Genomic DNA, 16,313 nt, shown 5'->3' on the forward strand with positions numbered 1-16,313 from the left:
CAATAAATTTCACATGCTGTTGTGCAAAGGGAATAGACAAAAGGTGGAAATTATAGGCAATTAGCAAGACACCCCCAATAAAGGAGTGGTTCTGCAGGTGGTGACCACAGACCACTTCTCAGTTCTATGCTTCCTGGCTGATGTTTTGGTCACTTTTGAATGCTGGCGGTGCTTTCACTCTAGTGGTAGCATGAGACGGAGTCTACAACCCACACAAGTGGCTCAGGTAGTCGAGTCATCCAGGATGGCACATCAATGCGAGCTGTGGCAAGAAGGTTTGCTGTGTCTGTCAGCGTAGTGTCCAGAGCATGGAGGCTCTACCAGGAGACAGGCCTGTACATCAGGAGAAGTGGAGGAGGCCGTAGGAGGGCAACAACCCAGCAGCAGGACCGCTACCTCCGCCTTTGTGCAAGGAGGAGCAGGTGGAGCACTGCCAGAGCCCTGCAAAATGACTCCAGCAGGCCAAAATGTGCATGTGTCTGCTCAAACGGTCAGAAACAGACTCCATGAGGGTGGTATGAGGGCCCGACGTCCACAGGTGGGGGTTGTGCTTACAGCCCAACACCGTGCAGGACTTTGGCATTTGCCAGAGAACACCAAGATTGGCAAATTCTCCACTGGCGCCCTGTGCTCTTCACAGATGAAAGCAGGTTAATGAGCCGTGACAGACGTGACAGAGTCTGGAGACGCCGTGGAGAACCTTCTGCTGCCTGCAACATCCTCCTGCATGACCGATTTGGCGGTGGGTCAGTCATGGTGTGGGGTGGCATTTCTTTGGGGGCCGCACAGCCCTCCATGTGCTCGCCAGAGGTAGCCTGACTGCCATTAGGTACCGAGATGAGATCCTCAGACCMCTTGTGAGACCATATGCTGGTGCGGTTGGCCCTGGGTTCCTCCTAATGCAAGACAATGCTAGACCTCATGTGGCTGGAGTGTGTCAGCAGTTCCTGCAAGAGGAAGGCATTGATGCTATGGACTGGCCCGCCCGTTCCCCAGACCTGAATCCAATTGAGCACATCTGGAACATCATGTCTACCTCCATCCACCAACGTCACATTGCACCACAGACTGTCCAGGAGTTGGCGGATGCTTTAGTCCAGTTCTGGGAGGAGATCCCTCAGGAGACCATCCGCCACCTCATCAGGAGCATGCCCAGGCGTTGTAGGGAGGTCATACAGGCACGTGGAGGCCACACACACGCCTCATTTTGACTTGTTTTAAGGATATTACATCAAAGTTGGATCAGACCTGTAGTGTGGTTTTCCACTTTAATTTTGAGTGTGACTCCAAATCCAGACCTCCATGGGTTGATAAATTTGATTTCCATTGATGATTTTTGTGTGATTTTGTTATCAGCACATTCAACTATGTAAAGAAAAAAGTATTTAATAAGAATATTTCCTTCATTCAGATCTAGGATGTGTTATTTTAGTGTTCCCTTTATTTTTTTGAGCAGTGTATATATATATATTTGCTACTGCTCAACTAAAAACAAGTATCGGTTGACAAACAAGCCTATCAACCAAACAATCGACACGTCGACTAATTGGGGTCATCCCTAAAACGTTCACACCCCTAATTTGGGACGTAACTATTGTTTTGTCTTCAGGTGCATTGGAGAGTTCCTCCACCAAATGCTGAAGAGGCATGATATAATCGTGTCAATTCTATCCCCCTGAACCTGGGTTGTGTTAGCGTGAATAGATGACATGATTTCTTACTGTAAACAGAGGCAAGTCTTCACAGTATTTTTCTATGTTTACGTTCCACAATGTTGTACCCTACTGAATGTGCAATGTGGCTTTGTAAAAATACGATGAAACCACTAATCTGACATGGCAAAAGTGAATGTGTGGTTTCCACAACATTATCAAGGAAGGGGGAAGGAGGATGCATTTTCAAAGTATTCAAACCAGACCAAAGGCTACCATTGTGAAAGAGTTTGTACTGAAACAGGTCCTGTCAGGTCAACCTTAGACCTAAATATTTTTATATACATATTTAAGACTACTTATAAGACTTTTAAAGTCTTTGCTCTGGCAATTGAATGTTCCAGTCAGAATATCTGAACACAAAAGCAGAGCTTGACGTTCAAATGAATGACACTAAGTTCAATGATCTGTTGTACTGCAAATAGAGACAGACAAGACTAGGACCCCAGAATGGGTTTAGTAAATGCAGTGTATGTTTAGTATCAACATTGAAAGAACAGTTTAAGAGAAAAAGAAAAACAGTGGCAGGTAACCAGTACAAACAACTGACAAAAAACTGAGACTGGGATACCATGATACAGACAGACATAGACAATGAGAAATGGAGTGCCACAAACTGAAAATATACAGACAACCAAACACAGACAGACATAGCACACACACATTTTTCATTCATACAAGTTTGGTGCTCTCTCACATACACACTTCACTTACGATCTGTTTCTCTGTGTACTTGTTGGAGCTGAGCAGGTTGACAGCCTCCATGTGTCCAAAGTCAATGTCATGTCCCAGCAGGAAGATGAAGAGCAGCTTGCAGACATACTTCTTCTTACTATAGCCGTCCAGTGCCTTATCCCCCTTGAATTTGGAGCGGATGTTGGCCAGCTCCTTATTGATCCGCTTGATCTCTGCCTCCTTGCTCTTACCTGGGGAAGAAGTGCAGCCATTTTAGCTTGGATTCAAATTGTAATACTTTATTGCCATACCAGCCAAAGACGGAATTAGGAATTAGATTTAATGCAGCTCATAAAAAAAAGGGACAAAAAGATACACATTCAGGTAAGATCGACATTCAGGTAAATTTATTTACTGTCAAATGAGGAGAGAAACTTATCACAAGTCAGAGTAATACTAAATCTTGAATCACTTATTAATAAGGGAGCAGGTCAACACAACGCACACATATAAAGTGAATTGATTGAGTGCTCTACAATTATGATGGCTGGTCAACGAATCACCCTCAGATGATTTGTTGAGAGCCCTGAGACAAAAAGTACAAAGGTACTTTATAGCCAAGATACACCCCTTTCAACCTACATGACGAACAACAGATGTACAGAATGGGTCACAAGGTAAAGATTTGTATGAAAGACACTTATATTTCACAGCAGACAGTATCTGCTGTAAGAACAGTTATCTTTGTGTAGAGACCAGGGTCTGGCCCTGGGGTCATGTCTCCCTGGTACCATATAGAACAGAAACATTAACTCATGCTCTGGAATGCGGTCTCTTTAGGTTTTATCACCCAAAAGACACCCCATTTAGTCGAGTGGTTGATTGTTTGGTCGATTGTTTTGTCGATAGGCTGTTGGTCGACAGAGATTTCTTTAGTTGAGCAGGTGCAAATTGTTAGATATTTTTTAATTGGGCAAAAAAAATACATCGGTATGATTTGGACTAATCCATTGCTGAGGCCACGGGGATGGCAGTCACTCGAAGACATGTGATACTGAAATTGTATATGGTTATTAAGCAAAAATAATCGTGCAACACTAATCAATCTAATATTATTTTATAACAAATGCGCCTTGTCCCGCTGTTGGATACGGTTGCCGTTTGTGGTTCTGCAACATATTCTTCAGTATACCGTAGAATTGCTGCCTTTCCTTATGTTGCTAGGTGCATAATAATCAAAGTTAACCATCATATTAGGATTGAGAACAATGCGGCGGAGGCAGCAGTAGCAGAGACGAGGAAACAGACCTTGCCTTAGCTTAATTGTCTAAGAAAACTCAGGAGATAGGAAACAATTTGAAATTAGGTCTATAAATAATAGCCTAACTGTTAAATGTGCCTGGCTTTATAAATCATCCATATACAGTGTATACGGAAAGTATTCAGACAACTTCCCTTTTCCCAGATTTTGTTACGTTACAGTCTTAATCTAAAATGGATAAAACCTTTTTTCCTCATTAATCTACAATACCCCCTAATGACAAAGTGAAAACAGTTTAGAAATGTTTGCAAATGTATTACAAAATAAAAACAGAAATACCTTTTTTTTTTAAACGTAAGTATTCAGGCCCTTTGCTATGCTACTCTAAATTGAGCTCAGGTGCATTCTGTTTCCATTTGTCATCCTTCAGATGTTTCTACAACTTGATTGGAGTCCACCTGTGGTAAATTCAATTGATTGGACATGATTTGGAAAGGCAAACACCCGTCTATATAAAAAGGTCCCACAGTTGACAGTGCATATCAGAGCAAAAACCAAACCATGAGGTCGAAGGAAATCCCTGAAAGAGATTCCCTCAGAGACAGGATTGTGTCAAGGCACAGATCTGGGGAAGGGTACCAAAACATTTCTGCATTATTGATGGACACAGTGACCTTCGTCATTCTTTAATGGAAAAAGTTTGGAACCACAAAGACTCTTCCTAGAGCTGCCCGACCGACCAAACTGAGTAATCGGGGAAGAAGGACCTTGGTCAAGGTGGTGACCAAGAACCCGATGGTGACTGACAGAGCTCCAGAGTTCCTCTGTGGAGATGGAAGAACCATCCAGAAGAACAACCATAGCTGCAGCACTCCACCAATCAGGCCTTTTATTGTAGAGTGGCCAGACGGAAGCAACTCGTTAGTAAAAGGAACGACAGCCCGCTTGGCACCCAAAAGACTCTCAGACCATGAGAGACAAGATTCTCTGGTCTGAAGAAACCAAGATTGAACTCTTTGGCCTGAATGCCAAGCGTGACATCTGGTGGAAACCTGGCACCATCCCTACAGTGAAGAAGGGTGGTGGCAGCATTATGCTGTGGGAATGTTTTTCAGTGGCAGAGACTGGGAGACTAGTCTGGATTGAGGGAAAGATGAACAGAGGCAAAGTACAGAGAGATCCATGATGGAAACCTGTCCAGAGCGCTCAGGACCTCAGACTCGAGCGAAGGTTCACCTTCCAACAGCACAACGACCCTAAAAGCACAGCCAAGACAACACAGGAGTGGTTTCTGGACAAGTCTCAATGTCCTTGAGTGGCCCAGCCAGAGCCCGGACTTGAACCCGATCGAAGATCTCTGGAAACACCTGAAAATAACTGTGCAGTGACGCTCCACATCCAACATGACAGAGCTTGAGAGGGACTGCAGCAAAGAATGGAAATACTGTCACACCCTGATCTGTGTCACCTGTCTTTGTGCTTGTCTCCACCCCCTCCAGGTGTCACCCATCTTCCCCATTATCCCCAGTGTATTTATACCTCTGTTTTCTCTTTGTCTGTTGCCAGTTCGTTTTCCCATGCTCCTGTCTTTCTCTAGTTCCTGTTATCCCAGTTTTGACCATTCTGCCTGCCCTGAACCTGCCTGCCGTTCTGTACCTTTCGGACTCTCCATTGGATTACTGACCTCTGCCTGCCCTTGACCTGTCGTTTGCCTGCCCCCGTTTTGTAATAATCTTTGATTACTTCGAAACTGTCTGCATCTGGGTCTTCTCCTGAGCCTTGACAGTACGAACTGGACATGACTGACCCAGCAGACTCGGACCTGCTCCGCAATTCCGTCTCCTCCCAAGGAGCCACCCTTGGAAGGCACAAGGAGTTCCAGACCTTGGCCAAATGCCATAACCGCACGTTGAACACATTGCTGGAGCAATTCCGCAGGTTGTCTGTCAGGCAGCCTACCACAACGGTAACCTCTCAACCCCTAAGTAACCCGGCTGTTAGCAGCATGGCCACCCCGGTTTCCCGAGAACCCCGCTTACCTCCCCTAGAATGCGTCGCTGGAGTCTGGAACCTGTCGGGCATTTCTCGCTCAGTGTTCTCTCATCATCGAGCTGCAGCCCTCCTCCTTCCTATCGGAACGCTCGAAGATAGCGTACCTCATCACGCTGATGTCCGGGAGGGCTCTCGCCAGGGCTACGGCCGTGTGGGAACAATAGTCAGCTGTATGCTTCAGTCTGGAGGAGTTCGTGGCAGAAGTGAAGAAAGTTTTTGATTCTCCATTGTCCGGGAGAGAGGCTGCCGGAAGTCACTCCATCTTCGGCAAGACTCCCGCAGTGTGGGAGACTATGCAGTGGATTTCCGCACGTTGGCAGCTGAGAGTGCCTGGAACCCGGAATCGCTGTTTGACACGTTCCTGCACAGATTATCGGAGGAAGTGAAGGACGAGCTAGCAGCCCGGGAACTACCGACGGATCTCGACTAGCTCATTGCCTTGACCATCCGAATCAATAGGCGGCTACAGGAATATAGGAAGGAAAGGAGGTCCAATTCCACCACGCCTCCGAGGCATCCAGGATGTCCCTGACATCTCCCTGGTAGAGAGGACCCGAGTCTACCGGAGTTCCCCTGAGAGTCTCCGAAGTCTGCCGATTCACCTTTTCCCGAGCCAACGCAACTAGGCAGTGCTTGACTGTCCCCAGCCGAACGTCTACACCGGCTTCACATGAGTTGCCTCTATTTCGGGACTACTGCATAGCCTTTACATACAACCAAGACATTACATATGTTAGGAAAGTTCATAATCTGCAATATAAATATGGTCGTGCGTGGTAACATCTAGGTTACACAATATACAATCCATCATGATTGTAGGTCTAGATCAGGCTAGCCTATATCAATTTTGGCTAATAGATCCAAGTCACAGAATCTGCAGTTTAAGTAGTAGGCCTATATAGTCCAAGGTTGATCTAAAGGTTTAGCCTACATTCTTTGACTAAACTGACGAATAAATGCCTACTCTGGATTGGTCTAATCCGAGTCTGTTAAACCAGCCCTCAATAGAATAGCTTTACACTAACTTATTTCAGATAATCTGTTCAATTTGCACAAAATGTCTGGAAACAATAACATGCTGCATAGAACATAAGCATGCGGACACAAATATGCAGGTCCGATGCATGACCAATAAGGTTATGAGGAAACTACACCTTTTAAATTTTGAGACATAAATTTAAGGAATGCTTATAACAAGAGAAAAGTTGTGTGAAGGGTGTGGTGGAGGGGCGACTATTTTCAAGACTGAGGGGATGGGTAAAATGCTCTTGGAGCCTCTTCAGACTTAGTACAATGTTTGTAAAAATACAATTGGCTACACATATTACTCAAATGTAAACTTGCTATGTCTTAACCTCTACCTCCAGAGGTAGCGCACCAACTCGCCCAACAGTTACCCCCTTGAAGCAGGGCAGTGTAAACAGAACTGTTTCCTTGAGCCAACACTCAGTCTAAATGGTAATAGCAGAGCAATATTTTTGAAAATGCTGAAATGTATAGACATTTTCCTAATATGAGACTTGTTTTATTGAGTTTTACCTGAAATTGCAGGAACAGCCAGTTACATTATTTGTCACAGCAGCCACCAGCTGCACTGAGCCACAAAACTATCAAAGCCCATCCAACACCAATTGCTTTTTTTATGTAGATCATACAAATAGGATATGTTTTTTCATTTGTAACATTGTGTGATGATTTCAGAGGTGGCACCATAGGTCCCAGAGTGGTGGGAGGAAATTGTTTTCCTTGGACCCAGTTTGTACTGATCTGGTGAATGAATGACATTATATTTTCGTGTCAAATCGCCTATTGGCAACCCATCTGTTATGGGATTAATTCACACAAACATTACAATAATTCACTGTGGTAATTCTTCTTCCGGTGTTCTCCGCAGCGCGCATCGCATAAAGAGTGAAAAAATGTAAAGGTACAAATCAATACATAATAGTAAATGAGGTTATCCAAACAATAATTATATCTCTAGAGCAGTAAAATAATATACATAAATACAGTCAAATTAAAAACAGAAGGCATTTGAACCCAGTAGCCTAATCTAACCAACTCCAGACACTTGTTTTAGTGTATGTCATAGTAATAAATCAGCTGTAAAAAGCAGTTTCATATAGGACCAGATTTTTTCTAATTAGGTCATATGGTAAAACAAAAGATCTGGACAAACTCTGATCCGTTTCACCAGTTTTTGTGCTCGTCTTTACCCCCCTCCAGGTGTCGCCCATCTTCCTCATTATCCCCAGTGTATTTATACCTGTGTTCTCTGTCTGTTGCCAGTTCGTCTTGTCAGGTCTTACCAGCGTGTTTTCCCGTCTCCCTGCTTTCTCAAGTTCTGTTCCCTAGTTTCCCCGGTTCTGACCATTCTGCCTGTCCTTGACCTGTCTTTTTCCTACCCCGTTTGGGTCAATAAACATCTGTGACTCTAGCTATCTGCATCTGGGTCTTATCCCGAGTTCTGATTAGAGGTCGACTTAATCGGAATGGCCGATTAATTAGGGCCGATTTCAAGTTTTCATAACAATCGGTAATCAACATTTTTGGACGCTGATTATGGCCGATTACATTGCACTCCACGAGGAGACTGCGTGGCAGGCTGACCACCTGTTACACGAGTGCAGCAAGGAGCCAAGGTAAATTGCTAGCTAGCATTAAACTTCTTATAAAAAAACAATCAATCAATCTTAATATAATCACTAGTTAACTACACATGGTTGACGATATTACTAGTTTATCTTGCTTGTCCTGCGTTGCATATAATCAATGCGGTGCCTGTTAATTTATCATCGAATCACAGCTTACTTCGCAAAATGGGTGATGATTTAACAAGCGCATTCGCGAAAAAAAGCACTGTCGTTGCACCAATGTATACCTAACCATAAACATCAATGCCTTTCTTAAAATCAATACACAAGTCATTTTTTTTTAAACATGCATATTTAGTTAATATTGCCTTGCTAACATTAATTTATTTTAACTAGGGAAATTGTGTCACTTCTCTTGCGTTCTGTGCAAGCAGAGTCAGGGTATATGCAGCAGTTTGGACCGCCTGGCTCGTTGCAAACTGTGTGAAGACCATTTCTTCCTAACAAAGACTAATTAATTTGCCAGAATTTTACATAATTATGACATAACATTGAAGGTTGTGCAATGTAACAACAATATTTATACTTAGGGTTGTCGCCCGTTCGATAAAATATGGAACGGTTCCGTATTTCACTGAAGGAATAAACGTTTTGTTTTCGAAATGATAGTTTCCGGATTTGACCATGACCTAAGGCTCGTATTTCTGTGTGTTTATTATATTCTAATTAAGTCTATAATTTGATAGAGCAGTCTGACTGAGCGGTGGTAGGCAGCAGCAGGCTCGTAAGCATTCATTCAAACAGCACTAAACTCCGTTTGCCAACAACTCTTCGCTGTGCTTCAAGCATTGTGCTGTTTATGACTTCAAACCTATCAACTCCCGAGATTAGGCTGGCAATACTAAAGTGCCTATAAGAACATCCAATTGTCAAAGGTATATGAAATACAAATCGTATAGAGAGAAATAGTCCTATAATAACTACAACCTAAAACTTCTTAACTGGGAATATTGAAGACTCATGTTAAAATGTTCTGAGCAAGGAACTTAAACATTAGCTTTTTTTACATGGCACATATTGCACTTTTACTTTCTTCTCCAACACTTTGATTTTGCATTATTTAAACCAAATTTAACATGTTTCATTCTTTATTTGAGACTAAATTTATTTTATTTATGCATTATATTAAAATAAGTGTTCATTCAGTATTGTTGTAATTGTCTACATTACAAATAAATATATATATAAAAAATTCAAATCGGCCGATTAATCAGTATCTGCTTTTTTTGGTCCTCCAATAATATCGGTATCGGCGTTGAAAAATCATAATCGGTCGACCTCTASTTCTGATCGTACGAACTGGCCATGATTGGACATGACTGACCAAGCAGACTCAGACCAGCTCCACAATGCTGTCTTCCTGCAAGGAGCCACCATTGGAAAACATGAGGAGTTACTGCAATGTCTTACGGAGGGACTCCATACCCTGGCAGAACACCATGACCAGGCTTGATACATTGCTGGAGCAATTCCGATTCCCTACTGGGCAGCGGGTCACACCAGTAATCTCTCAGCCTACCCCAGTGTTCTGAGAACCCTGCTTACCTCCTCCGGAGCGCTACGCTGGAGATTCTGGAACCTGCCGGGCTTCTCTCGCCCAGTGTTCCCTCGTCTTCGAGCTGCAGCCTTTTTCATTCCCCTCGGACTGCTCGAGGATAGCGTACATCATAACGCTGACGTCCGGGAGGGCACTCGCCTGGGATACGGCGGAGTGGGAGCAAGAGTCCGCCGTCTGCCTCAGTCTGGAGGAGCTTGTGGCGGATGTTCGGAAGGTGTTTGATTCTGTTGTCCGGGAGAAAGAGGCTGCTCATAAGCTGCTCCAGCTATGTCAAGAATCCCGTAGCGTGGCAGACTACACGGTGGATTTTCACACATTGGCGGCTGAGAGTGCCTGAAACCCGGAAGCATTGATCGAAATGTTCCTTCACGGATTATCGAAGGTGATCAAAGACGAGCTCGCAGCCCGGGAGCTGCCCACGGACCTTGACTCCCTCATAGCCATGACCATGCGGATCGATCGGTGGCTTAGAGAATGTAGCAGGGAGAGGGAATCTGTGCCCTGTCGCCTTTGTTCGCTCTCGATTCCTACCTCGCCTCCGACGAATCCCGGAGCGCCCGGAGTCTACATGTCAGAGTGAACCCGACGTCACCAGAGTTCTCTCGGGAATCACCGAGGGCTGCCGACTCGCCACCTTCGGAGTCCATGTACCTGTGGAGCTACGGTACATTTCGCAGCTACCTGCCAACTACAAACCCAGGTTCATCAAGAAGGGATTGAGTACTCTGGTGGGCCATACGGTGAACCCTGGTTGGAGGGGGCGGAACATCCGTTCATTGTGTGGACGGACCACAACAACCTGGAAAATCTTCGCACTGCCAAGTGGCTCAATTTCAGGCAAGCTATGTGGGCCCTGCTTTTCACCCGGTTTAACTTCTCCCTTCCCTACCGACCGGGATCCAAGAACATCAAGCCGGATGCGCTGTCACACCTCTATAGCCCCGCAGCTACACCCTAACACCTCAAGACCATCCTCCCCACCTCGTGACCATCCTTCCCACCTCGTGACCATCCTTCCCACCTCGTGTCTGGCGACGGCACTCAGCTGGGGAATAGAGAAGCAGGTCAGTGAGGCGCAGTGTTCCCAGCGGGGGGGTTCGGCTGGGAAATATCCGGCCCAGATAACCGGATATTTGTACGTGACGCTGTCCGCTCCTTGGTCCTGGAGTGGGCCCACTCCTTCAGGCTGCCACCGGGCTCTCACCTTTCGAGTGTTCCCTGGAGTATCAGCCCCCGCTCTTCCTGGAGCAAGAGGTTGGCATACCCTCGGCCCAGATGTTTGTCCTACGCTGTTGCCATACCTGGAAGAGAGCGCGGTCGGCTCTTCTCAAGAACATTTCCAGGTATCGACGACAAGCGACCCGCTACCGAACCCCGGCATCATCTCGGGCAGAGGGTACTGGCTGCCCACTCGCGACCTGCCCCTCCGAGTGGAGTCCCGCAAACTTTCCCTATTTTAAAATCGGACCTTTCCCCATCTCCAAGATCATTAGTCCCTCTGCTGTTCAGCGTCTGTTGCACCGTACCCATCCCACTTTTCATGTGTCACGGATTAAACCTGTCTCACAGCCCTTTGTCTCCTGTAGCGTAGCACCCGAAGTTTGAATATAAACCAAATTTGATCACATTCTCTAAGAACACAAATAAAATGGGAATATTTGATTCTATACATAGCTTAGGCTATAAAAACATGACGTTACTTTCCCCTTGGTCCAGATGAGATCAGAGTGCATAGGCTTCTCTAGGCTACCTGTAGCTGTGGTCGATATCAGTAGGCTACAGTTGATCAGGCTGAAGCACAGCCACAGACTAATTGTGCACCTTCACAAATCATTAAGCATTTATTTTTTTGTGTGGCAGGTATGGGCTTATACATAAAACAGCTCATTGCAACTCCACAGTGAATTCACTTACACCCCTGTTTTCAGTCACAATTTGCTTTTACCACATTTGCATGATATTGATAAAAAATGTCTGGTTTGTTGTAATGTTGTAAGGTAGGCCTACTGTACTTTTATATTCGTATGAGAGGGTTAATTGTTTTTTTTGTTTTTTAAAGCTAACGTGACTTGATGAACACATGCCGTTAGAAACTGCTTTTGTCTTGAAGCTAAATGTAGAGTGTAGACTACAGAGGAGAAAATAAACCTTTTAATTGTCTGCACCTGCTTGTGAATTGTTGCATTATTCACGAGTGTAATATGGTTTGGTTGCCTTATTTAATAGTGTAATATGTTTTAGAAGATAAATTTGTGCTTTACTGGCTAACTGATATTTACGGCCAATTTGAGCTGCGGACCAAGAATGTCACGTTGCCAGCCACAACAAAAGGCAAGGCAAGGAAGGAATGTGAATTGCTTCTCCGCTCCTCAGACTCTCCTCCATATCTCATAGAGGGAATAGGGCCATGTGGGGGAAAGAGAGAAGGGGTGAGTAGCCTAATGAGTAACTTGAAAGAAGTAGGGCCTAGCCTGTGTAAAGTTCTTAGATAGCCTAATTCTCCAACATTCACCCTATGTACTTATGAAGAATAAATAAATAAGCAACAAACTTGACAGTTTACTAACAGTATAACAGGAACAGCGACTAAATTGGGGAACAGTAAGGAAGGAGAGATCAAGGAGAACACAACGTTCCAGAGGGAGGAGAGGAAAAGCCATAATGTACAAATCATCAGAGGGATGGATGGGAAGAGGACAAGAGTTGGAGGTGGGACAGAGGAGGGACGGGGCTGGGCGGGTGTGAATAAGGGTGAAATTCAAGATATGAGTGTGCGACTGTGTCCATTTCAAATAGAGGCCGTCCTTGCCATTTCAGTTTCGACGATGGACAAAGGTAAGGCGTGTGCTGTTTGAGTTATCCAACTTTTCGATCTAGACTACTATGATGTCATTTTTTGATCTCAGACAGCAGTCTATTCCAAATCAATCTTATGCTAACCCCACAACACCACTAGCAGTCTTGCAACCTCTTCAGGTCTTGTTTCTGTTGTTTATCATGTTTGAAAGAGGGGCAAGGTACCCTAAATGCCATGCGGTGCCCCCTTACGAAAAAATATTGCAGTCAGAGCACAGTAAACTGAAGTACAATGCATTTTTTTACTGCAATAATTTTGCAGTGTAGCTGCAGTATAACTGCGTCTAAAATACCACAGTCGACTGCTGTTACTGCACTTTTTTGTAAGGGCCAGCTTTACATGAAACAGGCTCCAAGCAAGACACTGTCTAGTATTCTTAAAGCCTGCATTTTCCCTTACAAAAAAAGATTGCAGGTTTGAAACTGCATTAAAAGTGCAGTAACTGCAGTCGACTGTGGTATTTCTATTGCAGTAAAAAAATGTATTTTGGACGCAGTATTTGCAGCATACTGCACTCTGACTGCAATCTTTTTTTGTAAGGGTTAATGTGCACACGGTGTGTGTGTGCGCTGTGTGTGTGTATTTAGAGTGAGTGAGAAAGATTATTCTGCTCTATCATGACAGCGGTTATGAAAAATGGCAGTGTCATGCACAATATCTGTATAATGTATGGGCGTGTATGTGTGCGCTATGACAGACAATGCACTCAGCATAAACCAGGCCTCAAATTAGAAAAACTGGATTAGCAACATTTGTATATTATTTAAACTATTAACAAGACATTAATATCACTAAACTAGGTAGGCGCAAACACATGATCGACTACTATGCTGCGAGTGGCGACCAATTCTAATCGACCCAGTAGTTCAACCGGCTGGTTTAGCTACTGTAACGTTATATCTGAACAGCGATTCAACATAACTATCCATCCAGCCCTGCTACATTTCGCCCTATGCGACTGCCTGATAAATGTATTATCACAACAACAAAACTGAGCAAAATTAACACTGGTGGCCCGTCGCGATAACAACAGTCAGCTACCCTGCTTCTGTTCTGGTACAGGTGACGTGAACAGCAGTGACAACATCTAACGAGTAGCGGCCTAGTAGTATGCTACGAGTCTGACACACAACACATCATCACGGTCGACCGTGTATAACCACAAGCACAGTAGTAGCCAGCGCAAATGGAAAAGGGATGCGGTGCAGCAGCAACTGTACCCGCGAATGACCTCTCCATAGCTATAACCCCTCTCTCCTTACCATTGAACTAGCTGTTTCACTTTACACCACTACATTTCAGGGTACACTTGAAAATAAATGTCTGTTGATCAAATGTTGTCCACCATGCAAATGTTTATAATAACATGGCTCGTTGAAAAGCTAATCAATGATGGAAAAAGACACTTACAATTCCGTATGTCCGAAATGAACACCGCTAATCCGCGCATCCCATCTCCCTTCGACACAGCCGGCATTTTTGCTGGTTTCTGTCCTCACTCCGGCCTTTCCCGTAAAAAATGAATTGTCGATGGTCAGCTATCAAACGTCAGCTGGCGTTTAGGTGTTACAGTGCAGGGTGTGTTAGCTTGTGTCCTAGCTAGTTAGCCAGCTAACCAACCTTTAACCGTTTATGTTCCTTGGCGTTTTACCAAAGATAGCACGTTTATAATAGCTTGCTAGGTATGTAGATTAGCTAGTTTGGATGACAGTGCCGTTGATCAATTCAGCAAACTAGCAGTATGGTTACTCCAAGTGTATCCGTGTTAACTAGCCGACGTTTCCGCTGGCTAGCAAATTCATTCAAACCTTCTCTTCGTTCACGACCAGATGACAGTTAAAGTATACGCAGTTGTAACTAACTATATCTACCCGCGAAATATATTAACGTTATATATCCAGATATCAGAGAAAAAGCACAATGCCAAAAAATTGCCACTCAGTCTGATCTCTGACTCTTGTCAGTGAGTCACGCACGGCAAGCTAGCTAAACAGCTAATGTTAGCTGGCTAGCTAGCTATATCAAATATTGGAAAACATCACCAGTTGACCGTGATCAGTCAGCATACCATCGTATTTCCACAATGTATCTATTCCAATAATGACGTATGTCCGATGGCTAAACGAAGGCAATTCGATGTCGTCAATAATTTATGTCAATTCACTACTCGGTAGCCTTGGACAAGGCTCGTGACAGCACAAGCAGCGCGACCACTAGACCTGTTCGTTTTGCGCAGACTCTGGCGCTTCTTTTTCCTTATTCTTGGACTCACCAGTGTGTTGTGAACATCATTCGCGTGAGCAATAATAGTGGAATCAGCAGTTCGCCTTCAAAATAAAAGTTCCCCATTGAAACTGATGCAAACCGATAGAAATTGTGAAATCATGCCACAATTGGACTAGATAATGCAAAACAAGGTGGGAATGTTGTTATATAACTTCAAAAAAAGACAATTATTAGTTCATTTGACCTAAAAAAGTTTATACAAATATTAGCGTCTTAGCTCTTAAACCACTGAAATGAGCAACATTAAGCTCACCAGTTAGCCAGTATATTGAAAATTCATATTACACTGTGCAGCCTAACCTATGGATTGTACACCCATGAAATGGGGTATCACCATAGTGCCCTCTAAGCTCATCACAAAGCTCATGGCCCTGGGACTGAACTCCTCCCAAGAGGACTTCTTGACGGGTAGGCAACATTACCTCCACCACACTGATCCATAACACGGGGACCCCACAAGGGTGCGTCCTCAGTCCCCTCCAGTACTCCCTATATACCCACAACTGCATAGCCTCACAGTTCCAACTCCATCATCAAGTTCGCTGATGACATAATATTAGTAGGCCTGAATACTACCAGTGACAAGGCGGCCTACAGAGAGAAGGTAGGTACTCTGACGGTGTGATGCCTGGCAAACAACATCTCCTTCAACATCAGCAAAACAAAGGAGCTTATTGTGGTCTTCAGAAGGAACCAGTCTGGGCACACCTCCATCCTCATCAATGAAGCAGCCTGGAGATGGTCAAAAACGTCAAGTTTCTCGACTTACAAATCTCAGAGGTACTGAAATGGTCAAACCAGAAGGACACCATGGTTAAGAAGGCGCAAAGTATAGTTGCGCCTTATAGTATAGACAGTATAGTAGCATCATGGCAAAAACTGTGAGACTGGCCAATAGCTTCTACCCCCAGACCATCAGGCTGCTGAATAGTCACCACTAGGCAGCTACCTGCTCCACATGTCCCCCTTCTGACCCCCAGACTTAATACCCCTGCGACCCTGTGCATCTGACTAATAAACTCATGTAATCCAATCTATCAGCCTATTCAGTGACACTCGCAGAACACAAATGTGTAGAGTTTATACAAATATTAGCATCTTAGCTCTTATTGCAGGACTTTGAATGTGGGAAATCAACTTTCCAGTCAGTCTATTGTGTGTATTTGGACATTCATATTGCACTGTACAGCCTAAACCAGTGGTCACCAACCTGGTCGATCTTCAAGGCATTCCTCGTCGATCACCAAACATTTCTGTA

The 16,313-nt window shown here is 44.4% G+C and overlaps 1 protein-coding gene across 1 annotated transcript in view; it reads right to left on the minus strand.

The window, feature by feature from the left end:
* Positions 1-14,926, minus strand: part of LOC111971483 (AP-2 complex subunit alpha-1) — a 45,474-nt gene extending 30,548 nt beyond the window's left edge. The window contains 2 exon segments of the mRNA XM_023998277.2: positions 2,427-2,638; positions 14,180-14,926. Coding sequence (XP_023854045.2) covers positions 2,427-2,638; positions 14,180-14,246 — 279 coding nt within the window. The 5' untranslated portion in view covers positions 14,247-14,926.
* Positions 14,927-16,313: the final 1,387 nt, after the last annotated feature.

The sequence above is a fragment of the Salvelinus sp. IW2-2015 genome, linkage group LG13 (genome assembly GCF_002910315.2).
Source record: "Salvelinus sp. IW2-2015 linkage group LG13, ASM291031v2, whole genome shotgun sequence".
In the NCBI taxonomy this organism is placed as follows: domain Eukaryota; kingdom Metazoa; phylum Chordata; class Actinopteri; order Salmoniformes; family Salmonidae; genus Salvelinus; species Salvelinus sp. IW2-2015.